The 27246-nt window shown below is 39.8% G+C and overlaps 1 protein-coding gene across 1 annotated transcript; it reads left to right on the top strand.

Annotated features, from left to right (window-relative positions):
- The first annotated feature begins 1544 nt into the window (after positions 1 to 1544).
- Positions 1545 to 27246, top strand: LOC132974262 (regulator of G-protein signaling 3-like). Its single transcript, XM_061038176.1, has 27 exons — positions 1545 to 1694; positions 3120 to 3317; positions 3400 to 3649; positions 4688 to 4886; positions 4966 to 5016; positions 5690 to 5748; positions 6005 to 6099; positions 7378 to 7431; positions 7795 to 7855; positions 9265 to 9388; positions 11212 to 11486; positions 18225 to 18306; positions 18923 to 19028; positions 19323 to 19419; positions 19657 to 19923; positions 20383 to 20422; positions 20532 to 20800; positions 21246 to 21329; positions 22396 to 22507; positions 22680 to 22849; positions 23711 to 24305; positions 24395 to 24618; positions 24867 to 24913; positions 25218 to 25316; positions 25440 to 25501; positions 25618 to 25784; positions 25860 to 27246. Exons 1-27 carry the CDS (start codon positions 1666 to 1668, stop codon positions 26091 to 26093), a joined length of 4050 nt encoding a protein of 1349 aa, XP_060894159.1. The 5' UTR covers positions 1545 to 1665; the 3' UTR covers positions 26094 to 27246.

Genomic DNA, 27246 nt, shown 5'->3' with positions numbered 1-27246 from the left:
CTGACTCACTCAGGTCAATTTCTGATTTTATCCTGACAGATGAAAGACGGTAAAAACAAGTAAGAGGTCTGTCAAAACCACACATTCCATTCTGTTTCTGCTTTATTCCATAATGTCAATATTTTCATTTGATTTTACGAGTTGATGTCATTTTAATAATCTGGGAAATACTTTTGGATTTACTGCCTCAAATGTGCCGCAAATCCTGTTGCACAACGCTTCGTGGTAACATAACCTTCAACATGGAAGTGAGAGCAATACAACATTTTTAGATTAAACTTGTCCCAGATGTGATAATTCCTCAGAACATGTAGGAAACTATAAGAACTTCAAGTATAGCCTACGACCTCATGATAGGAATATTAGTTTTGTTTTAAGGAAGCATAAATCAGCAAAATGTAAAACTGATTATTTTTATTTTTATTTAGCTTTTTATTGGCATCCAGCAGGTTTACAAGAAGTGAATACAAAAACATTTATGTCATGCACGTTTTAGCTAAAGGAAGGGTTCTTATTCTCAATCTTTTTGTAACTGTGAAGCACTATGGGGCTGCATGTTAAGGTGCCATATAAATAGTTGAGTTTAGTTGAGTTAACCCCTAAACCAAGCATGAAAAAACAAACAAAAAGCATTCAAACAAAAAAAACCAATAAAACATTTTAAAGGAGTTTAGCTCTGTTCACCATGCAATATCCATCTGTATATTGTTGTCAGTCAATGCTTTGATTGATAAATATATCTACTTATCGTGAAAACAAATTTAAATCAAATTAAAAACCTTTAACTCTGTTTTCTGTTATTATCGGTGTATCTTTCACTCAGTGTTACAAACATGTGCGGTGTTGTGTGGATCAGGAAACACTGGGATGACAAATTCTCACTTTTTTGACTTTTTTTGCAGTTTGGTTTGTTGCCGTGGAAACGACCCCCGCCTCTCTCTGTTAATGACAAACACATGTGTCAGACTAAAAGAAACATCAAGGTCACAGTGAACTGAGCACAGTTTTTCACAGTAAAAGCATGAGGTTAAATCCAGCCATGGTTCGGATCAGAATGCTAACTTGTTAATAGTTCTGGTTATTGATCTGAAATGATCCATGACTTCACTTTTTTTTTGATTGATCATTATTATAAGTGTGGATTCTCCTACTTCATTCATAACTGACATGTGAACTGATTTTAGTAATAAGTTCTCTTAAAACAAGTTACACTGAAATGCAATTCTTGAACAACAAAAAAATAATTTCAAGCTACTTTGAAGCTTTTAATCACACACTTTAATCTCTATTTTATTTCATTACATATGAGAGGTTGTCAAAGTGATCAAAAAATGTACATCACAGTCCCTTAAGAAAGATTATATGATACAGAAAAGTTAGTGAAAAGAGGTTGAACTTGTGCAGATTGTTTTTGTCAGTCTAATGTGAGTTTGAAGTTATTAAAAAAAAAGTAAGGCTTTAATGTTGAAAGGGCAAACAGGAAATAGCCATGTTTGTTTACTTTAACTTGACCAGATGTAAATCTGCTCCTGGTTTGAATTTTTCCTCCAGAGGGAAAGTTAGAAGAAACACAAACTGAGTAAAAGCAGAAAGAGAGGAGCCGTTAGTTTGACTGTTAGTTATCTGAAGAGAGTTAAGTTTGTGTTTTACTCAGTGTGAGTTTTAATGGATGTGTCTCCTTACAGCAGAAAAAGGTGAGACTGAACTTGTTCATTTAAAACTTGGAATAACATCTCCTGTGTCTACTTACTATTATACTTATACTCGATAATAAGACAAAAGTTAGCTGATTTAAAGTTGTATTAAAGAGCCATATTTACTTTAATGATTAAGAAGTTTAATGTTTAACTTTAAAACAGAAACTGATATCCTGCAGTAAAGGAGGTTAAATCACAGGAGCTGACAGGTTCCAAACTAAACCTAATTTGTTTTTTCTTTAAAAATGTGTTTAAACAGAGAAACAAACCTCAGTTTCATGTGGAAAACATTTTGATTTACAGGGTAAAATCTTTTAGAGGAGCTCAAACTTTGCTGTTTTTTGAGAAACCAGAGTTAGTGTGGTTTTTAAAGAAGAGAGAGGAGTAGTCCTATTGAAGAGTAATATAAAGAGTAAAAAAAACATTTTTTTGTTCTCATCAGCAGCCTGTCTGTTTTGTGCAGCAGACGCACAGTCATGTTTACTGATGCCAGGTCAGGTCATCTAGGTCATACTGATGTTTCCTGCTTGAGTTGGTTTTATAAGACTCTAAAGGCTCAACGTGCTGAATTCATCCAGTGTTCAACAAAGACTGATGTATGACCTCTTTACAAGACTTTAAAGAAGTGTTTTACTTATTTTACCTGTTAATGAGCAGACTTCTGAACAGTGTGTTTGTGCTGTTGATGTTCTTTGACTATATGTTTCCTTATTTGCTGTTTTATGTTACATTTCCCTCCTCAGAGATCTAAATCAGATTCAACATCATTTTAAGTCGTAATAGAGTTTTGAAATACTTTAGGCAAAAACAAAGGTAAGAATGTGAGGAGCAGTGGCCCTGTCGAGGACAAGTTAAAGTGTGTGTGTGTGTGTGTGTGTGTGTGTGTGTGTGTGTGTGTGTGTGTGTGTGTGTGTGTGTGTGTGTGTGTGTGTGTGTGTGTGTGTGTGTGTGTGTGTGTGTGTGTGTGTGTGTGTGTGTGTGTGTGTGTGCGCGCTGGGGGGGGGTAATCTGGTAATCCCCTTCATTAGTTTCAATCAGTGTGATGAGCTGCAGCTTCACTTCCTGCTCCAGTTCATTTCTTTGTCACGTTTGATCAAGAACCTGAAATGACATTGACTCTTTAAAAGAAAGAAAACTTTAAGGAAAGAAAGAAAGAAATCTGCCACTGGTTGTTGTTTTATACCTCCCAGAATGCATTGCATTCAAGAAATCTTTGTTATTATATGTCCCAACTTGTCGACTCGTAATGTTTACTGATAAACACACATGCCTTACCTTGGATTACAGGGATTGTGACCACCATGAAAAGAAAAAAAGAGTAAAATGATTAAGTTTGATCAACAAACACATGTTCAATAATAAACACAGTTATTGTGTGGTGACCCCTTGTGGTCATATTTAACACATGCTGTCCTCTGATAGGCTCTGTGGTGGAGCTGTCCTCCAGCTGCACCAGGAGGCCCAATGTCAGCCTCCAGCCTGTAAGAGGAGGTGCAGAGAGGAGGAGGAGATGAAGCACAGAAGGAGAAGGATGGATGAAGGCTGTGAGGAGAACATTGATCGAGGCGAATGTCTGCAGAGGAACACGAGAATACAGAACCTTAAAAAAGAACACAGACGGTGAATCTTCATTAACATCCTCTTCATCACTGGATGCTGATCATTGATCAAAAACCAATAAAAGAAACTTTAAATTCTGCAGGTTTCCACAGTCTGGATCACGAACCAGGACCAAGGTCAGGAATGGATCTGCAAGTGGGTCTGGATTCATGTCTGGATTGGTCATCCAGTCCTGCAGACCTGAAATCAAAGAGGCCCGAATCAGGACGACCAGGATCAAGACTTCAGTCCAGACTACAGAGCTCAGAGGGTCTAGATTGTATAAAGGTTACATGGACCAGGCTGGTCCAGGATCCACAGAGACCCAGCTGGACCAGAGGAGACGAACCCAGGTCAGTTGGAGAAAACGGCACCAGTTTGAACAGATTAGTCCACACAGACCAAACACAACAACACAATCCGTATCCACACAGTTATTTTCACACTTACACAAAACTCTTGAAGATTTCCCAACATTTCCGGGGTGAACTGCATGTGCGGAGAGAATCAGATAAACATTTTTTAACGGACTGAAATTTTTCCTGCCAGCTTGCTAGCTCATTTTTGGAGAACGCAGCAGGAAATATTCACTATGAAGTATTGGGAGGAGACGATGATGTTTTACAGGTTGAACGAGGATCATTTTTCAAGACAACACAAGGAACATAACACTGCACACTGGACACAACTAGTTTCGACAACTTCTGTTTGTGAGGGCTGATGCAGGGAACAGCAAGGCACTCTGTCTTTTATGAGCAAATATAGATGCTGCTGTGTAAACTGAACAAATGTCCAGGTAAACAGCGAGCACAACGTCTTAATGAAACACTTCATCTTCAAGTTGACCACATGATTGGATTGGTAACAGTCTTTTCTGCCTACCAATATGTTATTTTCCACCCTTGCATTGATACTGTAAATATTTCCAATAACTCATAGAAATTATGCAACTGCAAAAATTTTCATCATAGTGAGTTTCTGTGTTGTTTCGTTTCGCCAAAACGTGATAAATATTGAGACTTCTGCAGTGTGCTTGAGTGTCATGTCCTGCCCACCTTACCCCTCATCCGACTGGAATAAGTTCAGGCTGTGAGGGACGAGGGTGAACTAGAACTTTGGAAAATTCTGGAGCAGACACTTGAAAATAGAATTATGTAGGACTGCATGTGTGAAAGAGGCTACACACAGAGTAAAACTTTGAACAGTCTTTCCAATGCAAACACACACACACACACACACACACACACACACACACACACACACACACTAATTGATTATGGTTTGGTTTGATGCTTTGTGAATATTGTTTTGAATACAATTGATTGACAGGGTCTTTGTCTAATCCTGTTTTTGAACTTCCAACTGATCCATATTGCTGTGTTCTGAGCCAGTTCAGGTCCAGGTCTACAGCAGGTCTGGTCTCAGATCGGTTCCCAGAGGCCAGGAGCAGGAGGTCTGAGAGAGACCAGAATCAAGAATCCTGCAGAGGAGAGGGGGCTCCACAAAGGATCAGGTCCAAGCCTGCAGGGACAACTGAGACTCGGACCAGAAAGAGGAGAAAGATCCACCCATCTTTGTTCAGAGAGAGAGGTAAGATAAATAAATAACTAAATCAATCCTGTTCTGTTTTTTGATTAAATATAATCTATTGGTCTCTCTTTCTCTTTAGGTCAGCTGCGATTGTCAATCACTCCAGAGGCAGGGCAGCTCAAAATTTACAGTAAGTGATGCAGCAGCCAATCAGAAGAGAGCTTTAATATTGGATAAAATGTTCAAGGGTCAACAGGACTGAAGACTTTCACCTACTTTTGAAAATGCACCCATCAAACATCATAACTATATAGACTGAGACTTAGACTTTATTTCCCGAATGGAAAGTTCTTCTTCACAGAACTGTACAGGTTTGTCAGCAATCAACACACATACTGACAGCACAGAGTAGAGACCTTATGGCCCGTTAAATATTCAATAACTTCTTAACAATAATACACAACAATTGTGTTAAATAATATCAACACTAGGTAGACAGAGACTGATAAACAATCTGGTCAATAAAAGGATGAGCAGGTTGTTCATCAGTCAACCAGCAGAAGGCAGCAGAGTCTAATTGGTGAGACGGGTTCTTGAGGATCTAATAGTTCTGAGATATGTTATGGGTCTAAGAGGGGTCTAACAACAGATGAAAATTTGTAGCAACAAAAAAAAGTTTGTTGTTCACCATTAACTGGTCAGCCAATGGTTGTAGATCCTCCACCCCCCTCTATTACTTCATACATGTCTTTCTGATGTGTCATTAAAATAGTGGGTTTCTAGCCAGTCAATCCCTTCTTCTGTCAGTTTGTCACTTGTGTTTGTTGACCGATAAAGGGGTGTTTTTTACTGTCTCTCTGCAGTCCATGATGCAAGGGGGCTGATGGGAAAATCTCAGCAGTCATGTGACTCCTATGTCAAGGTAAGAAATGGTGATGATGTCGAGATGACAGGTACTGAGAATGAGATTAGAGCCTATAACAACCTGCCGTTTATTGGAGTTATTATTAACTGGATTTGATTTAATATTTTGTCTTACAAGATGTACCTCTTGTTGGTCCTGTCACCCTGTGTGTGTGTGTGTGTGTGTGTGTGTGTGTGTATGTGTGTGTGTGTGTGTGTTTGTTTGTTTGGGTATGTGTTTGTGTGTGGGTGGGCGTACGTGTGCCTGTTTGTAGCTGGTGGTGACCCCTAATGTTGACTACAGCACCAGGATGAAAACTCCAACTGTCTGGAACAACAAGAACCCAGAATACAACCACAGCTTTATACTGTGAGACAGACACACACACACACACACACACACACACACACACCTCTTTGTATTTATGATCTTGTTAATTGACATTTTTTCTTCCTGGAAAAATGGATTTTGCATTAAAAAGATGCTTAGTGAAAAGCAAAAACATAAAAGACATCAGCTAAAATAAAAGGATAAAAGAAATAAAAAAAATATAAAAATATTGCTCAAACAGAATATTAAGAAATAATATTTTCAATCTTCTTGAAAAACAATCTGAAACACTTTTTTTAACAGAGAAAAAATACATATTGTGCTTAAGCAAAATTACCCAGACTAAATGTAATGTCCTTGAAATGAAATGGTGTCTCTTTAAGACAGAAATAAGTCTAAATCTTTGCTTAATTAAACCTTATTAATTATGCCTTTTTGCCTAATTAGGTCGGCCTCTTAGGAATGTAACAGAACTGAGCAACAGTTTAATGACTCACAGTGTGTTCCCCATATGAATGTATCTTATCTTATCTTTGTCTCATACCAACATATGCTAGAGTGAAGGATTAAAAATAAAACAGTAAAATTGTGTCTCTATGCATTAAATGAGCAGAAAATGAAATGCAGTTTGACAATTCTGTGTTTCACAGTAAAAATAATCTGAAACCGAAGATGAGCCCATTTTCGAAATTCATTCGCATGGATTTGTAAACCATTGAAACGTAATTTCAAATGGCTTTTTAATTTTTCTAAGATAAGCTTTCAGGTGCTCTGTATGTTCCTAAGTCACGAGGGTCAAATACTTAGGTTAAATTATGTTGGAGCAATCCCTTAGCCTTCGTATGTGCAGGCTTCACTTGACCTTTAATACTTGATTTCCAACATTGTCTTACTCCAACCGCTGCTTGTTCCTGCCGCTGTTTCCTCTTTGCAGGCATACAGTATCAGAGATAGCCAATCAGAAGAAAGGCTTTTAAGAAGGAGGGAGGGGCACCTTAAAGGGACAGTGGTTAGATTGGCTTGTTTTAGACAGAAGCTGAACTACTGTAAGGGGCTGCATATAGGGCCAATATTTCAAAAATACAGATGTAATTGAGTTATAAATCATTCAAAGCTGATAAAGTTGAATCCTGAAAGAAGTAGGCCGTATTGAGCTTGAAGTAAGCATCATAGGTCCTCATGAGACCTCTCTCTGTCAGTATTGTGCATATATTTATATACAATATTTGTGTGTATATAAGCGTTCATAGAGTGAAACAGTTGAAGTTGATGATGTTATCTCTGTGTTTAGCCGTTTTGTTTTTATGTGTTTTTTAGGTGTACCAGTGATGACCTCATCAGGAGCAGATTGTTGGTTTCGGTATTCAGCAGGTCAGTTATGATGTCAGATCAGCTGAAGCCCCGCCTCCCCTGTTCCTCACTGACTCAGCTATGGACATGCCTCCACCTTCCCTCCAGATGGGGCTAGATTTAACAAACCTGATAGAACAGGGCAGAGGAAATTAGTATTCAAATATATTCTTTTTAACTCCCTAAGACTCATTTTAAGTTAGTTTAGTCAAAGTTGTCCAGTGACAACCTGTCGTCAAGGTCACCTTTTAGGAACTCTTGTGAACTCAATATTGGGTCATTGTAACACCCAAGTGTCTAAGACTTCCAGGAGTTGTAGTTAATTTGTCCTATAATCATGTGTACTTTGTGTTGACTTTCCCTCTTTTCTCTGTCCTCTCTCAGGTGCAGACAGCTGATTGGCTGTATGAGCTTTGGGCTTGGTTCTCTTGTCTCCTCTTCTAAGGTCAGTTTTAAATGTTTAGCTCTGATTGGCTGTAGGCAAACCCTTATTGTAAACCATATGAATTGATCAAACAGGTGGTCATATGATGCCGTAATGTCAAATTTAACATGGGATTCATTTATCCCCTTTTCTCTTCTAACCCTTATAAAGAGAGGTGACCATAAATTGAAACGCTTGATAATTTGATTAAACAGTTTTATGTGAAATGTTATGTTTTAGACACAGATCTCTGATCAGCAAATCAATGTGCTTTTCTTGCACTTTGTGATAGGCAGGCCATCTTTAAAGATCAGAGTCATCTGCCCTGATGTGAATAGATAATATATTTCAAAGTTTTGTTTGTCAAACACATACAGTATTTGATTTATGAATTGAGACAATAAGTAGCCTGTAATAAAGAGTGTGGACAATAAAGGTTCCAAGGATTTGTGGTTTCTGTTTGCATCCGTGTTGTTTTTATCAACAAGGATGCAAAAACAAACAAACACAAAAGGGATACACATATTCAATATGTGTATATCATGGGCATTGTTTAACACAACTGTAAAAGAGCAAGACTGTACAGACAGTCAATCAGACAACAGGAAGTGTTTGAATACAACTTTATTTAAACAAAATCAATTATGTCGATGTGGATCATCTGTCCACATCTTTATGAAACGGGAATGTAGTAACTGAGGGAAATGTTCATTAATAATTAATCACATTCAATAGACACAAAGGATGCCATGTGGAGCACGTATGCTACAGTGATGGCAGATCGTTTTTATTTTGAATGAGGCTGACAATGTAATAAGACCCAAACAGCCCTGGTTTTAAGTAAAAAATTAACAATTCACAGTTTACAGGCACCGATTTTCTTACTATAAACATGACCTTACCCAACTTAATGCCTTTCATAAAACTGTGAAAACTTTAATTTTATCCATAAGTAACTACAATTAATTTGTATGGTAAAATGATTTCTAGCTGATATAATTGTGGTTACAGTATAGTTTTGTAACTACACTAAAATCTAATTGTTAGCAGTTGACAAATAGAACAGGAGGGTTAACGTAAAAGGCTTATACAAACATGATGCCCTGCCTGAGTTGCATTGTAAGCTTTGCAGTGAAGGTGGTTGTAGTTTGGCGATGAATAAACAAGTGATGGACAAGATGTGCCAGTCAAGTTCCTCAAATAGACCTGCATCAGTCAGAACTTGAATAATCCTGAAGGAAATTCAAGTGCCAGGTGCAGTGAAACACACTTGCATTTAAAGACTATTTTCTTGTTGACTTTGAACCCAGTTAGGAAAATCTACATTAATGACCAGCACCAGTATTTCTGTTTAATCTTGAAGGTTATGTTTTGAAGAGTGTGACAAAGCTCAAGTTATGAACAGAAAAATTCATTTTATGTGCTGGCAGCCTGTCACTGGTTGGTTCTACCTGTTGGGGGAGGATTTTGGGCAGAGCAAACATCTGAGAGTGACATCACAGCGAAACAAACCAATGAGGAGCCAAGAGAATGTGGATGTGCCAACCCACTGTGGTGAGTTAAGATCTGTGACACTACTCACAGCCGATCGGTTATCTGCAAAAATCATTGCCATTTTGAAATACAATCTTAATTAGGCCAATTCATGTTTAATGGGGAACTCTAGTCCCGACAGCTAACGTGAAAGGTTACTTCTTCCAGTCAGAAACAGCAGCTGGGAGCAGTAAATAATCTGAAATGATACTATTATGGGATACTCAAGAAAAAGCAATGCCACTATTGCTTTTTCTTGAGTATCCCATAACAAACAGCAATAAGTCTAAGAGCTAAAGCAAACATCATACATATTCAGGCGAGAGACAGCAGCTAGAAGTGCTAACAGCTTACATAAACAACATTAGCTAGTGCTAACTAACATAACAGTGCCAACTGCAAACATGGTACATATTCCACTGAGAAATTAGCAGAGCTAGCATAATACATATTCCAAGAGCATGCAGCTATTAGCAGTGCCAACACTAACACTGTACTACTCCCTTGGTAAACAACCGCAATTTGCTGTGCTGCTAATATAAGTATTCTTGTGTGAAACAAGAAGCTTTTCTGTCATGATTTTTTAGGATTATTGATCAGCGCCACAAAATTAAGAACATAGACTCTACCTATTTGACTTCATTTCTCTGAATAATTGCAGACCATTTGAGTAAAAACCACATTAGTTTGCAGCTCCTAAGTGAAACTCTGAACTTGCCAAACCGATCTTGTGCTGATGAATGAGTCAAACTGAGCAGACAACAGTATTGGGGTTTATATGAACATCATGTAAACATACTAACAGTCTGAGATATGTTCAGCTGTGGTCACACATGGACTATCATGCTAGCTTTATTAGCTCTGACAGAACTCCCCCCCCCCCCTCCCCCCCTCCCCACACACACACACACAAAACACACACACACTGTGTCCCATATGTGAAACTATATGTTTTTTTCAAGGCTATTTTTAGTGTGATGTGGGAGAGAGGGTTGAGCGAGCAGGAGTCGATATAGATTAAAACTGACTCCTGCTCTCTTACTCTCTTTCTCTCTCCCCAGGGGTCCACATGGTTACCATGGTAATGAGAAGCTGCACAGTAACCATGTGACCCTCACAATACCTCTGTCCCTATATCTCCCGACCACCCCCTTGCTCGCTCTCTTGACTTCATCTATCTCCATTTACCCCTCCCAACAGAGCAAACCCTCTCATGCTCTCCCTCGCTCTCTGACATCACACTGAGATCTGACACTCGTTCGCCCCGGATGATCATAGAGAGGGAGACGGGACAAAAGACGAGCAGAGGAAAAAGACGCTTTTATCTTTTATGTGTGTTTGTTGCAGCTGGAGTTCTCGTAGTATCAGAGTGACTGTCAGGAGTATCATCAGACAGAACCCTAGTCAGCAGTGCTTGTACGTGATTTTACTCCATCACCAGGGACTTATATGACCAACGTTCCAGACCTTTCTCAAAGGAATATCCCACTATAAATGGAAGTGGTTTCTACTGTAGTGAGTCAAGCAGAGTTGAATCCTGACTGGTGGACTATCATGCACAGAGATTAGATGTTAAAACCTTGGCTGTGAATTCTGGTTTAATATCTGCAAGTCGTTGGTTCAGGATCTGAATGGTCGCTTGAGTATCTGATTGTCTTTCAGATCGCCAACTTTTTTTTACTTGATATAGAACTAGCTTTCGAAGTGATCTGGTGTGTTCCAATTGGCCCAGTCTGTCATAATCTGGTCTGGTTGAAGGACAGTCAGTATGTTCTGGAAGAACACTGCCTGGTCCTGGGATGATTCTGCAGGTAACGATGATGATGGTGGTTATCTACTTCCAGGAGACCTCAGAAAGACTCCAGACTCAGCTCAAGATACAGACCTGAACTGCATTACAACCACCGCAACTGCTACCAGCCTGTCAAACTACACCACCACCACCACCACCACAACCACGGGACTCAAAGACCTGACAAACCACAGCCTTGACCCCACCAATGTCAACTACAGCTCCAGACCAGCCAACGCAAACTATAGCAGCTACCTGTCCTCTCTGTACGCCAACACAAACCAACACCAGGTCACCAGAGACAACAGTAGCATCCATCGATTGACGGTGAGTCCACAGCCACCTTTAAATGACACACACTTTAACATTATACTGTACAAAAATAAACATTATTAGCGTGTTTTTAATAGATGAGGCCAGATGTTCTTGACTCTGGACTAGTTTATCTTGTAACATGTTAAAGAATTGTAGATTCATTAATCTTTTCATGGTATTTTGGTTCAAAGTTGATTTGGACCTACCTTTCTTGTGCCGCATTAATCTTGACTTGGGACTTGATTTTAGACTTGGGAGTTTACTTAATTGTCATGAAATAGGCATTTACTTGAGACTAGCTTGTCTTGACGTAACAATGTCACTAGCTATACTTTGGACCTTTTGTTCCTGATGTAGGACTTGAGTTGAGCGCTTGGGACATGCATGTCTAGTGACTTGATGGACCTTGTACTTATTGATCTGTACTCTGAATTTGACCTGAACTTGACATAAGACGTAAGGTCTCACCCTGGGATTTGGTGTACTTGAGACTTGTTTGAAACTGGAATTTGTTGAAACTTCTAAGTCTTGTCCTGGGACTTGCATAACTTGGAACTAGTTTGTCATATTGTGTTATTTAATCCAAAATCATACCACGCTCTATGTGACTTTTTTGCACAACATTTATTTTAGAAATTTGGTATGTTCATAAATTGGCTTTTCTGGACCAGGGCCTTGTTGGAAGCGACTCAGGATTTGAGATTATCTGTAATTTGCGAAAATAAAATACTTGCTGTAATCTCACTTCTGGATTTTGTGGATGGAATTACTCAAAAGTGGAGTCACTTCTGCTTATTGTATTATTTTTGAGAAAGGTGTGTAAACAGGACTGTTAAAGAGCTATCCTTCAAACAACCTCACATGCTAGCATTATAAGGTACAACTCAGATGGGAGATGAAATGATCAGAAACACTGGCTGTTTTACTGTTTGTCTTTAAAGACTCATCAAACATTCACATGTGATGAATTATAGAGTGATGCTGCTTTTGCTCTTCACACAGTATATACACAACACACACAACCCGTACCGTTATTTGTGAGGACTCTTACTGCAATAACCTTGATCTGAACCGAGATTTACCCTGAAAAAAATGATGTATCTTGAACTCTAACCCTTAACTGAGCCTTGAGCTTCTGTACGGTACAAACCAACGGATAACGCTATTGGTGCAATTCATCACTGTGGAAAATTTAACATAAGTATTTTAAGGATTGATATAACTAAGGGCAATTAAATATTCTTCCAAACATTAATTATTCAAAGCAAACTTTAGTCACAATAAAATAACCAAATGACATGATCATGAATAATATTTTTGAATAAAGTTAAATATAAGAGTCAGATTATGCTCATTGAAAAGACCACTCTATAGAGTCTGGAGTACCATAACTTTCCCAAATACTTAAGTGATCTTATGAAATCTCCATTTTCTGTTTGTCAGAGAAAACAAAAAACAGACAGAAGAGTCATATTCTGTTGCATATTTGTGATTTCAGATTTTTGTTTTACATCCATCACTGGATATATTTGTTGGGTTAGGCATATGTGATGGGTGATATCTGTGGATGTTTTAATTTTCACGGTTAAATGTAAAAACAGACTGATTGACAGTAGCAGGAAACAGATTCATGTTCCTGCACATGAGCTGAGTAACTAACTAACTAACTAGCTCACCATCATGTCAGTGTTCCCCTTGACCAGATGAAACCTGCAGCAGTCATTGATCCTCTAATCCAGATTATGATCCTGCTGTTTGGAAGGACTTGTCCATCTGATTCTGAATGGCAGTGTTCACACGGGGAGGGGTGTATGTGTTCGTGTGTGTGTGTGATGCATGTGTCTGTTCAGGAAGTGTGTGTCTTATCGCAGGGATACATCCAGTGTTTTTGCGAGTCTGAGTGAGTGTGTGTGTGTTTCCTGCTATTCTTCTACTGCTGGTTCCCACACATACACACACACACACACACACACACACACACACATTCTGCCCTGTAACATCCAGTACACGGTTGAACCTCTTACCCGCTGGTCCACCTGGATCTTCTGGAAGCGGGTTGAGTATAGTTTTGGACGGGAAATTTAGGCCTTGTTTACTCTGGTAACAAGTCAGATGTGGTTTGGACCTGACACTGATTATGCCAAACTGGCTGAGACTCTTGCATCAGTAGGTCTGAACTTTGTTTAGACATGGATCTAGCTTTATAAATCCAGATTTAGATTGGAAATTACTGCTGGATTTGGCTTGGACGTGGGTTAGTCCTGCTCTCGACTGTTTGGGCCCTGCTGGCGGAGAAGATGGATCAGTTGAGCTGCAGGATCTGAACTAACAACAACTGCTGTCATGCACACAATCCATCGTCTGTGTCGAGACTGCATCGGACAAAACCTGCCCCAGGTCTGGGTCTATTTGTTCATTTGAACCCTTAAACATCATTTATTTTTGGTTGTGTTTTTCTGATTTTGTAATGGATGATTCTGTGCAATGAAAACTTCACTGTCCTCAAAACGTGTGCATATACGTTAAAGTCTGTTTGCCATAAATTTTCTTATAATATAAAGCAGCCTGAGACATACAGTGAGGATATCTTCTCATATCTTTTCTATTAGTAGAGTAACTACAGACACTTTTAGAGATCAGTAGAGTTTTTTCTTAGAGTAGAGGAGATTAGTCAGTCCAGAGAAACATTACCTCGTTTCATCAATCATTTTTCTCTTAGTTCTCCCCTACAAAGATAGTCTTGAAATTGGCAGCATTTCAAATGACATCTGATTTAACAGATTTGTAATCTGAAGGACTAACACCAAAACCACAATTCATGTGCAAACAAAACAGCCAGAAACAAGAATCCCCTCTGATTGGCTGCACAGTTTGATGTCACAGCTGGCTGTTTGTCTTTTCCCGGAAAAGAGTGTGTGCGCGCATGTGTGTGTGTTTCTAGTCCAGCAGGTCAGATAAATGTTTAATATGTTCATATTTATTACAGCTGCACTTCATATGTGTTGGCGTGTGTTTGTGACAGGTTGATCAATAATTCACACACAGATTAAATCTGAATGATTTTACTGAAAAACAGCATCTGACCGCCGTGAAAGAGAGAGTATGTCTGTGTGTTACAATGTGTGTGTTACAGTGTGTATTTGAACAGGCATAGTTCCTCCATGTTGTCCATCACTACAGAAACTCTAAGCTGTTTAAACAGAAAGCGATTCCTGTAGTTTAACTCTTCAGTACAATTTTGTTTGGAAAAATTGTCCCCTGAGTGGCCCAGGTTCTCATGATGTCACCTGGTTGATTCACTGATTGGTTAAAACTAAATGGAAGCTGAGAAACTGATCCAGAAACAGATAACTGAACCAAGATTGGGAACATAACAGGGAACAGGAAACTCAATCAGGATATAGAAAGGAAACAATGGGACACTTAATGTCATCGTACATTTGACTGGAGGTATAATATTGTAGCAGGACTTGGAAAATGAACTGAGAACAGTAAACTGAATGGGGAAGAGAACTGAACAGGGACAAATACAATTAACCAGAACCTGGAAACTAAGCTACTGTAGGTCCAAGAAGCTGAACCGAGGCCTGGGATATTTAAGTGGGAACTTGAAATGTAACAGGGACCAAGACATTGCACAGGAAGTTAATTGAAATTTAACAATAAAAACTATACAGGACGAGTAACTGGAAGCAGGAAACTGAAACAGAACATGGAAACTGGATAAGGATCAAGAAACAAAACCGGGAGCTGAAAACTAAACTGGAATGAGATACTGAACCAAGACTTGAAAACTGAAGAGGGTCAAAGTAGAATTAACCAGAAGCAACTGAGCAAGGACCCAAAACTGAAAAGAGACATAGAAACTGGATCAGGGCCAGGAAACTGAAATAAGAAAGGGGATTTTAAGAGACCAAGGAAACTGACCTGGGATATAGAAACTGGACTTAGGAAACCAGATAACCAAAATCAGGGCCAGGTCAGCAATACATTAACAGCAAAACTGAACTGAGACAGGGAAATGGGACCGGATCAGAGAAACTAGTAGCCATGGGTGATAAAGAAAGTGAAACCTTTTACAGTTATCGAGATAACTTCAGGGTTAACACTGGATTTTCAGTATGAATGTGGTGCACGTTTTACCGTTGGTAGATCACCCTGGTAATTTATCCTGAACATATACCCTGCTCCACAGCAGGTTATGTTCAGGATAATGTTCAGATTAAGAAATCAATCTGTATGAAACTCAGTTTACTGACCAATAAGATCTCTTGATCACAGAGCTCTGTGAGAGACAGACAGACAGACAAACACGTTGGGTTTCTCTGTTGATGTTGATCGAGAAATAGGCTATATTATTAATACTTTACAGTTATTATCTTGAAACAGAGACTAAACAAAGCACTGAATTAGGTGATGAATTTGGTATTATAATATCTTCAATATAAAATAATATAATAATAAATATATAATACAATATAAAATAAAATAAGCATACTGACTGCTTTCATCTACATTTTCATATTCCTTATTATAATCCCTAAAGCACTCTGTATATATAATCAGATCTGCATCTGAGATTGTATGTCTTAAGTTTAATGTAAGACACACCACATATGATAAATAATTAATTAAATGAGAGAATCTCTGTTATTATATTCAGATCTTCGGATGATTTAGTAAGATTTTTTAAAATCTTATTCATGCCTTCATTCCTCACTGCAGCTGTGTTTTTATGTTACATTATGTGTTGAACTTCATTTTTTTGTAATATCACAGTTTGCTATGAGTTTCTAAAACATGATGATCTCCTGGCGGCAGACTTTGAAAGTCTGGGTCTGTTTAAGGCAGTTGGTTATTTAAGCCCCCCTTGTTTCTCGTGTTGCCAGTGACTGAAGCCAAAGTCGCATGCATTCAGACCTCGCTGTTCAGACAGAGGTCACATTGCAAAAGATCTGACCTGTATCCGATTCGGGTCCATGTATGAAAGTGGCTGAAATCTGATGTGAAAAGAGCAGATTTCATTTGACTTGTGCTGTCCACACTGTTGTAAAAAAAAAAAAGCAGACCTGAGTCACATAGGAGAGAAAAAAATCACTTTTGCCCGCAGTGTGAAGCCTGCAGCCTGAATTTAAACCAGGGAAGTAAATCAGGAAATTTTTGAAGAGTTGTTTTGAAGCCAAGTTGCTGCATGACTAGAACAGTGACACTGAATAGGTAATAAAAATAAACCTCGGTTTAACAGTTATATGATGTGCTCAGTGGCCTGATGATGTCACAGTGAAGTCATCCTGAGGTGTTTTCTAGTCCATCACACTTGAACATGTGAGTCTGACTGATCCTCAGAGAAACACAAACATTGAGAGTCTCATACCTCTTTAAACAGACTCCCCTCCCCTTACCTCAGGAGTTTTAATATTATCCTGTCAGTCTGAACCCAGGGACATTTAAGTTCCTTTGTGCAGAGAAAACTCTCAGGGTGAGTCGACCTTTCCTCCGGTCTGACGCTGTTTACACAGTCATGGAAACAGCTCGGAGACTGGGACCCAGACAGACCTTCACTCTGGACATGACAGAAACATTGCACCTCTGTAAACATGAGTGAAGACCAGCAGAGTCTTGAAACAGCGCCCCCTCCAGTCTTTAAACTACACTACAACACAGGAAATGACAGAACTACTAACAGATTCATAAATAAATAAAACGGCATGCCTATCAGGAGTCAAAAATCAATCTTCACATATTAAATATTAAAAGTATGATACAGAAAATGATCTAGTGTGAGCTGCATGGATGAACAGTACTACTCTTTAATGTCAGTAATCTGTGTCACCAGTGAGAAAGTGTAATTCATTTGGTCTCACAGTCCTGTGCTGGGTGAAGAAAAGACGGGGGGAACGGCATTGTTCCTAGTGTGTTGCTGTTTGAAATAAAAACCTGGTTTCCTGTGTTATGAAAAAAATCATGGTAGCAGAATCTAATCTGTGTTCTGAAAAAGTTTCATCTGGTCTGAGATCAGATGTTTAAGGGTGAGCTGGAAGAGGCAGCAGGGTCTCTGTTCAAAGTCAGCAGGAGTGTCATATGACAATTTTTATCCTTTTGGGCTTTTAAGAATCCTCCTCAGGGTTTAAGAGTGAGTTGGATGACAGAATCTGAGAAGGAAAAGGAGTTTGGTTCGATATTAGGATTCAAATGTTTGAATGATTTATTGATTCATAGCATTGATGGTTGTAGGTTAATTCTGTAGGGCTTCTAAAGGCACTAATCATGTTGTGTCTTGAGGTGTAACGGATGCTTTTACAATCAGGTCATTTTATTTGTGTTTTCTGTTGTGTTCTCATTCTCCATACGGCACCTGAGTGTCAGTATTAATAAAAAGTGGATAGAGATTTAACGTGGAAGAAATAATACCTGAAAGTTGAGAAAGTGTTTGAGTAACATTCATAGTTTAAAGGAATTGTGTCAAGCTAAAGTCTCTTGTTTTACAGTCTCCACATGTTCAGTTTACCGTGATGGTTGGGCACATCTCGTCGTAAACATGAAAAGAGTTCATCCTTTGGAATATGTACATGAAGAGAAGATGTTGAAATAATCTGTTTAATCTGACACCAATACAACAAGTGTTGGCAGCCACATAGTCAGTGGCTGTGTATTAAAAATATTAACACTTTGGTATGTATACTATTATAATTGTATATACTGTATGTATATATCTATACTATGAGCTGAAGGTGTGTACTGTTTCTCCAGGTTAACGTAGTTCGTGGAAAAGATGGCTTTGGATTCACTATTTGTTCCGACTCTCCAGTCAGAGTGCAGGCTGTCGACCCTGGTAAGAAACACACATTTTTGACACACGCACCTGATACACACAGAGCTTAAAAAATGCACAAAACTGAAACACACACCTGGAAATAAATCACCATAAACACAAACTATTGAAAGATACATGAAACACACCTGAAACACACACATTTGAGAAATATACTGTACATCTCCAAAAAGCAAAGACCCAAATCCTGCAGATCTGCAAAGCACAGACGGAAAACAACCACATTTTAGAAACATGTACATTGAAATACACCTCAAACGCACATCTTAACATGAGCACACCTGAAACACACAAACACAACAGAATCACACACAGTTGAAACACACATGTACATCTGAAACATGCCTAAAACACACTAGTAACTATAACACATCTGAAACACTCCTGAAACAGCCAACTGAACATGTTCCTGAGACGCACCTTTAACACACACATACTTTTAAACACACACTTAAAACACCATACATATATATATATATCAGTAAAGACAGGATACAGTCTGAAAAGATTAAAGTTATACTGAAACACAGTCATGTGATCTTAACGTTGACTAAAATGTTGTGTGGAGTTCCAGACGAGGAGTCTCCTTTCATTTGGTGTGTGTGTGTGTTCATAGGAGGTCCAGCTCATCACTCTGGTCTTCGTCAGGGAGATTCTGTCCTGCAGCTGAATGGACTTCCTGTAGAGACCTGGAAATGTGCTGATGTGGCCCATGCCATCAGGTATTTTGTCACCTCAAACACATACTTCCTGTTAAGAGTTTTTTTTGTTATTTTCAAGACTTTTTAACTTAAGAGCACTGCATCAAATGGGTCCACGTGAGTATGCAATCAGGTGAACATATAGCTTGTTTCCTGCTGTATCAGACACTTAATGTGTACATTCAAAACAAGAGGAAAATATGTAGCCTATGTATCATTTGAAAATAATTATTCTCTAAACAAATTTCAATTTATTTTCTTTGGATAAACTTTCAAAATCTGTCTGTCTGTCTGTCTGTCTGTCTGTCTGTTTAGGAGTTGTCAGTCTCAGATCATTATGGTGGTGTGGAGAGGTTTACCTGAACTGAGGTCTGGCTGTGAAGCACTGCTCCACCAACCATCACACAACAAGGTGAGTCTGATGCTGGCTTTTAATAGGTCAAGCAATTTTTTGCCACTTGTGTGCTTTTACCTTAAGTGTCTGCTTTACTGTGGTTTGATATTTCCACCAGGTCAATGGTATGATTACTTTCTCTATTGAAGCCTGCTATTGGCTTTCCTTGCAGTCACATGGCACAATTCTACTAAGCAAGGGTAGCAGAGTTAATGCAAAGCTAATGCTACTCTGTCTTCTCTTTCTGTGTTCCAGACATCAGGCAGGAAGCTACTCGCTCACCCCGCCCACAGTAAACATGGACGAAGACGGGGTCAGGGGCTTGGAGTCAGGTCTAGTTTTGGGGCTCTGGGTTCCCTATGGAGGGACAGGAAGGAGAACCGTGAGGAGGAGGAGGAGGAGGCAGAAGAACAGGAGGTGACCGAGTACTCACCTCACACCACCACACTCAAGGGCACCCGTGTGACATCATCAAACGGCGATAATTACATCATACTATCACCTGTGAATCAAGGAGGACAGGTGAGTCCGTGGAGGCATGCGAATTACCTCCTGAATGCAAAAGTTCCAGAACTTCTCGGCTGCCTGTTTTGATAAGTGATGTTCTGCGGTCTTAGGTTTTTACTTCTCTTATACAACAGTTAGTTGCGACCAAGTAATCAGATTGGACAATAGGCATTCCATGAGATATGACAGTGAACGTCACTGGGACTGTGTATCACTCTGTTTTATTAATTGTCTTACAACATAACATGTAACCTATTTAAAGTCGACATTTCACCTTTTTTAATTTTAAGAACATTAAAAATAAATACTCTCCTGTCTGAAACATTACCTATGAACTGTCATCTGAGCCACAACACTTCTGTTTCCTTATCGAACCATAGAACTTTTTTAGGTGAACTAGATAAACCATTTGAAGAACCTTAAAACAGTTCTGCTTATTCAGAAAAAATGTTTTCTATCTGTTCTGTTTTTCAGCTGCTGCAGCCAGTTTATCACGACAGGAATGGAACGATCGGTACGTGGTCTATGCTGGATGTTGTCCCTCCATTTTGACTTTTATTAATATATCAATCATAGATCAAATATTTTATACTTATTATATTTCCTGTGTTGTTGATCACCAGGGCGTCTGTACCAGACTCACCCCAGCAGAGGTCATGGTCAAAACCTCCTCCATGACCCTCGTTCCGGGACGTCAAGGCGACAGTTCTCTGGCTGCACAACCACACTGCCCCCTCCCCCCACTACCACCACCTCCTCCGTATCGTCCCCCGCCACTAACTATGGCAACTACCAGAACTGTACCATTGTCCAATCACATCTGCCCTGCTCCACCTATGGAACCTATGTCACCCTTCCACCCAAAACCCTCATCTTCCCCATATTTGTCCAGGTCAGAATTTCAACCTATGATGATGTATCGAATTTATAATCCAGACTAGAACCTTAATTAAACCTAACCTAGAATCTTAAAATAATCCATGACTCTTATATTTAACCTATAACCCATTCTGGAAACTTTATCCTTAACTAGAGCCTTGAAGTAATCTAAGATTCATATTTAAATTAGAACACAGGTTACCTATCACCAAATCACATGTTTTATTTTATAACACAAGCTAGAACCTTTATTCTGCCCAAAAACGTAGAGGTAATCAGAAGGTTTATAATGAATAAATAACACAAGCAAAACCTTTACCATGTCAAAATTCTTAAATTGATTAAAAAAAAACTTTATACCACATAAAAAAAAACTAAATCTAGAACTCAAAACTTGTATCCATTCAGACTTTTTCTCTCGTTTTCTTTTTAACAAGTTTTTTTCTCATTGTTCTCAGCCTCTGGATCTGTGCAGCCCAGACAGAACCCTACTGATGGCAGAGGAAATGGTTCTGCACCAAAGCGATCTGCTGCCTGCAAAGGTAACCACCATTTAAATATACTGACAGTATACTGTGATTGCTTCTAATATTACTGCCAACAGTGAGTATGAATACAAGTGTATGTTGACGTATGCTGCATTTTACGTCTGAACAAATGGTAAATAAGTCAGCCGACTAACATCACATTGGCAGAAGAAATAACTTAAGTTGTATCTACAAACACATTGCTTTTATTGCTGAGTTTGGCACTGCTGCCAAAGTAACCAGGTCTGCAGAACACACTGAAATAAAATACTGAATCTTGAGCAGCAATGCTAATATTACTGCAAATGTAATCACCAAAGAGTCTGTGGCTGTATCTGCCTCATGATTATTGATTTCTTTACAACAGAATATTGAACACATTTCTTTCCTCGAGTGAGAGAAAAAAGATCCTTTATCTGAAGGACTCAACAACCTCTAAAAGCCGAGCCAGGATCAGATTCACAATAATGGATTTCACTGCTGACACAAACACACACACACACACACACACACACACACACACACACACACACACATCTATTTCTGGGAATCTGCTGTGTTAAGTTTCAGTAAAAGTGAGGGCATGATCTTGAGAGTTAAAGCATACATATGTCTGATATCAGTTAGACGCTTACGTATGAAAATAGGTCAATACGTTTCTTAGAGTCACAGTGTCACAACATAACCAGAGTGGTTGTCCAAAAGATGTTACCTAACATTTGGTAAACCCCTTTTTTTTTATCCAGCTCACTTTTATCATGTTTATGTTCATGTTATAAAATTAAAATTATAACGTCTGAAGACAGCTTGAGTTTGCTGGAGGGGCCTTTTGTATCAGTATGTCAGATCTCTGCTGGCATGTTGTACTCATTAAAGTACAATCAACATCTAGTTAATGATCATTTTCTGAAATATTAACCCAAAGATTAAGATCTGTTAGTTTCATCTGACCATACAACTGTGTGTGTGTGTGTGTGTGTGTGTGTGTGTGTGTGTGTGTGTGTGTGTGTGTGTGTGTGTGTGTGTGTGTGTGTGTGTGTGTGTGTGTGTGTGTGTGTGTGTGTGTGTGTGTGTGTGTCAGGTGACAGTATTGATTTACAGTGACCTGCTGCTGTTCACAAGAGAGGATGAAGCTGGACGCTGTAATGTCCTACAGAGTCCAGTTTATCTGAACACTCTGCAGCTACGAGAGGGTGGGTACACACACACACAGACACACACACACACACACACACACACACACACACACACACACAGTTTTTGGCAGTTACTTTTAAGGATTGTACCTGTGTAATTGAAGTCATTCTCTTTGAGTGAATAATATTTGTACTTTGTATGTTTACTGTGTGTATTGTTTGTGTTCAGTGCCCTCCGAGCCCCTCCAGATCTACTTCTTGCAGAGCTCTCAGGGCTGCTGGCGTTGTCTGTTCAGTCTGGAGGCGTTCAGCATTGAGCAGAAGGTCAGGGTCAGTCTCTGTCTCCATGACAACATTCAACTACAGCTGATCGCCACCAACACCGGACCCCCCCACCAGGTACTGCAGAGACACCTCTAATCTTACTACTCTGATGGGAAGGTAGGACATTGTAGAGGAAGAGACAGACAAATAAGGTGTTTACACATGTGAACTTCTGAAAATTTCCAGATAATTTTAGGAGTATTTCCCCTGAGATCCTCCTGAATTGGTTGTTCACACTTGCACCTCACAGCTCTATCCCTCCCTGTCCAATGGGAAGGGGGCAGGGGTCTCCTGAGGCAAGACGCTCTGTAAAAAGTTGATATGGAAGTTGAAGACAAGAGCCTGCTATAAGACATTATAATTACAATATTTGCTTTTAAATCAATGCTATGTTTAGTCTTACATATCAAGAAAATAGAGGAGAAGAATATACTTGCAAACAGAAAACATCATCCAGTAGTTTAATTACGTGCATGGAGGTTACAACGGTTAGTGCAGACCGTCTATGGTTGTGCACCGATCACAGCGAATTAACGTCACCAGAACCTCCAACCTGCTCTAGGCGAATTATTACTTGTACATCATGCAGTAAAAATAATAAGCGGCTGTCAGGAGAAACATTCTGGATAAAGTCAGAGTGAAAATGTGGGCTGTTTGCGTTCACACATGCAGCTCACTCCGAAATACTTCAGGAGTTTTTTGTGAACAATTTCTGTGAACAATTCTTCAGACAGACATGTTTGTTCAGCTGTGTCTGCCCATTGGAGATTCTCTGAATGGACTTAACCTGCCTGTTTTAGTACTGTGAAGAACATTTGGGGAAACAGAGTTGGAACAAACCCCTCACCTCTTCCCGTCCTTGTCTCCTCATATTCTCCCACTCTCTTTTCAACTCTCCTCCACTTCCTCCTTCTCCTCATCTGTGCTCCCCCTCAGCTTTCAGAGCTTCCCACAGGCTTTGGCCTCCTCTCTCTTGGTCAATCTGATCTCCTCTATCGCCCTTCATCTCCTTACTCTTCATCTGATCCTCCCCTCCTCAATCCCTCCTCCCCTTTCTCCTCCTCCTTCTGTGATACCTTCAGACCTCCTTCTCCATCTCCTTACCCTACTAGCTCTGCCTTCACCTCCTCCTCTACTCCTCCTCCTCCCTTCTCCTCCCTTTCTCCATACACAACCCTCACCTCAAATCCTCTGAAGGCCTTCAACACAACAACTAAGCCCCTCCCACCACCTCTTCCCTCCTGCTCCAAGCTGAGGAGTCCAGTTTGGAAGGAGAGAGAACTGGCAGAGGACCAGGAGAGGAGGAAGAAGAGACGTGAGGAAGAGGAGGAAGAGGAGCGACAGCAGGGGGAGGGGGAGAGTGCCTCTGAAACATCAGAAAATGTTGGAGGATTTGGGGGGAGGGGCTTTTTGCTTAGTCCCCTCCATTTCAACATGAAGGAATATGAAGAAGTTGAGAGTGATGAAGAAGAGGAGGAGGAGGAGGAAGGAGGAGGTGCTGAGGAGTTTATCTCCACCCACAGACCTGCAGGTTAGTCTGCTCTTTGGGAAACACTGTAAATTGGAAAAAAACGTTAAAATGTCAGTGACTGAAAAGTTCTGTATTTTTCTATCCGTCAGTATTACGACGCTCTCTCTCTGAGGGATCTTTGATGAAGGAACCTCGATCGCCCCGCTTCCTGTCTGACAGCACCATCCACCGACTTACCCATCCTGCAACCTGTGAACTCGACCTTGCTACAGGCCCTTCCCCCAGACGCCCCTCCATCCACACACTGAAGAAACAGCTGACAAAAGAGGGGGGGTCTCTGCAGCACATGATGCTGCTTCTCAACGGCACCAAGGTTAGAAACCAATACAGAAAATAAACAGAACTAACGAGTAAATATAGGTACAGGCCAGGACAGACCAACGGAGAGCAGTGTAGAACAGAAGAAACAAGTGAAGACCAGTAGAGATGAGACCATTATTGCCTGGTTATCAAACCATTTGCAAAACCAAAAAAAAAACATTTGATGAAGCAGAGCAGGATCAGGACAGAGTATTAAAATCCTCCAGAAATAAGTCTTACAGGTTTTTTTCTTTTTTTTAGGATGCTGAGCTCAGAAATCTTCAACTGCGGAGGAAGACAAAGAATCTGTATGTACACACAAACACACCTTCACACACATCTACACACGTAAACTCACACTGTCAACACAATCATGCATTCAGCAAACACCATCTGTACACCTCAGCATGTGCAACAGGTCACATCAAAAATACGACACAGAAAAGTTCTAAGTTTGAATGTGTTGGACACAACCTATTTCTTCTATTGTTGATAAAAAGGATGACTGACACTGTTGCACTTGGCTTTTTTTTGTAACAATCAGTGACAATGTGTTGCAGGTAGTATTATTCTTGTCTGTACTTCCTGACACACAGTCTTAACACTTCTCAGAGCCGCTGATGTTCGGAGTCGCCTGCCGTTTTTACGGAGAAGAAAAAACAGTAGCTGTTTCCAGGGTAACAGTTTGGAGAAAGCCCTGAGAAACACCAGGTAAGCCCCCCCCCCCCCCCCCCCCCCCCCCCCGCCCCCCCCCCCCCATGTCACAAAGGCGTTGAAGTTCCTGTTGGCCAACTGGATCCAGTGTGTCTGACATTTGATTGTTTTGTTTTTCAGACCGTCTACAAAGGAGGTTCTCAGGTGGGCGGAGAGTCTCGAAGCACTGCTGACCAATCAGTGTAAGAAAAAGCAATTCTTCTTCTGTGTTGAGCAAATAATCAGTAAGGGGAAACACATATTTGATGACAATGCTCATTGGCTGAAGAGTCTTCTAACCTCTTTTCTCATTAATCAGATGGTCTAGCAGTCTTTCGCCATTTTCTGAGGTCAGAGTTCAGCGAGGAGAACTTGGACTTCTGGTTGGCTGTGGAGAAATTTAAGAGATCACGACCACTCGGCAAGATGGCTATTCGAGCCTCAAAAATCTATGACGAGTTCATATCTACAAAAGCAGCAAGACAGGTGCCTGTCTTTCTGTCAGTCTGTCTTTGTTTTGTCTCATGATTTGTCATTTAACGCCTGTGCTTTTTTCTCCAGGTCAATGTGGACTCATCTGTTAGAGAATCGACTAATCAGAGCTTGCGGCTTGGAGTTAACCCTGACTGTTTCCAGCTGGCCCAGGATCAGATTTTTGGTCTTATGGAGACTGACAGCTACCCACGATTCCTGAAGTCACACCTCTATGCTCAGCTGGCCAATCAGGGCATACAGACAATAACAGGTTCAGCCAATAGGAGCAGAGCTGGACCTGTACCCATGGGCCAATCATGAATGAGCATAGGACAGGGGTCTGGCTGCAAGACTTACATTAAAGGAATATATCCATTTGCATTATAGGAAATGTAGGATCGAGTGTATCGAAAGTCTTGATAACTCCACCTCTGGTATTCACATTTGGACTGTTTGGTTTTTAATTTGTTTCTCTCAACAACAACTATTTTATTTGATTGGACACAGTGAATCAACTTCATTCTTGAGTGACTGGGTTAAACTGAGTGAGGGTTTCTTCAAACAAACATTTAAGATAACAGTCACATTTTAACTAATCATTTATTCTAATATAAGAAGTTTAACTTGGGGAAACCCCAACTTAGAATATTAAATATCACTGAAAATGTGCTAGGTTGTTGATGTGTAGCTTTAGGGCAGGAGATAAAAATGTTGGTCTACCACTTTAGTCAAGACTGGAATGGCTCAACATTTACAAGGTGGGCTCACTTTTGCGTTTTAATGAAATATGCAAACAACCTGAGGCTGTTGGTCAGATTGTGATCAAATATGGTTTAGATGTTCTTGTTCCCAATGGAATTAACTGTGAAGACCTTGATGATACTCTTACTTTCCATCCTGCCCCATCATGAGGTCAACATTTAACATGTTCAGTACTTTGGTTTATGAACAAATACCTGCAGGTGCATCAGCCAGCTGGGCTGTAAGTGTACTGCTAAGCAGCTAATGACAGCATGCCAACATGCTTTAAAAAGATGGTAAACATATACTTTCTAAGAAATCAGCTGATCGCCTCAGCATGCTGATGTGAGCATTCAGCTCAAGAACAGTGGCACAGAGTTGTCTGGTTATGAATAAATAAATCAGAGAAATAAAATGCAGTGAAACAGCTTGTTTTAATGTCACATTTTAAATGTATGCATTCAAATACAGAGTAGAACCAGCTGACGACAGTTCTATCTTATCTTTGAACACGAGGACAAAAATACTACTTTTTTGAAGTCTTAAAACGTAAAAATGTAGCTGAAGTAACTAAAGTAAATGTGTTCTTTGTCAGAGTACACCTAAATGCTGTAACAGAAGATCATTAAAAGGTGAAAGAAAGATGTATCTGGTTTCCTGTAGGATTAAAAAAGGAAGTGTGATGAATTCAGCTGAAAACTGTTCTACAATAAATGTTGATGATGATGTTGGA

The sequence above is a fragment of the Labrus mixtus genome, chromosome 5, assembly GCF_963584025.1.
Source record: "Labrus mixtus chromosome 5, fLabMix1.1, whole genome shotgun sequence".
NCBI lineage: Eukaryota > Metazoa > Chordata > Actinopteri > Labriformes > Labridae > Labrus > Labrus mixtus.
The sequence above is the reverse complement of the archived record's forward strand: the minus strand, read 5'-3'. Positions and strand labels throughout refer to the sequence as shown.

Excerpts from the sequence above, each read along its gene's own strand:
- LOC132974262 (XM_061038176.1), top strand. The coding sequence starts at position 1,666 with ATGGATGTGTCTCCTTACAGCAGAAAAAG. Across the intron at positions 22,508-22,679 it reads CACTCTGCAGCTACGAGAGG|TGCCCTCCGAGCCCCTCCAG; the intron begins GTGGGTACACAC and ends GTTTGTGTTCAG. Across the intron at positions 25,785-25,859 it reads CTACAAAAGCAGCAAGACAG|GTCAATGTGGACTCATCTGT; the intron begins GTGCCTGTCTTT and ends TTTTTTCTCCAG.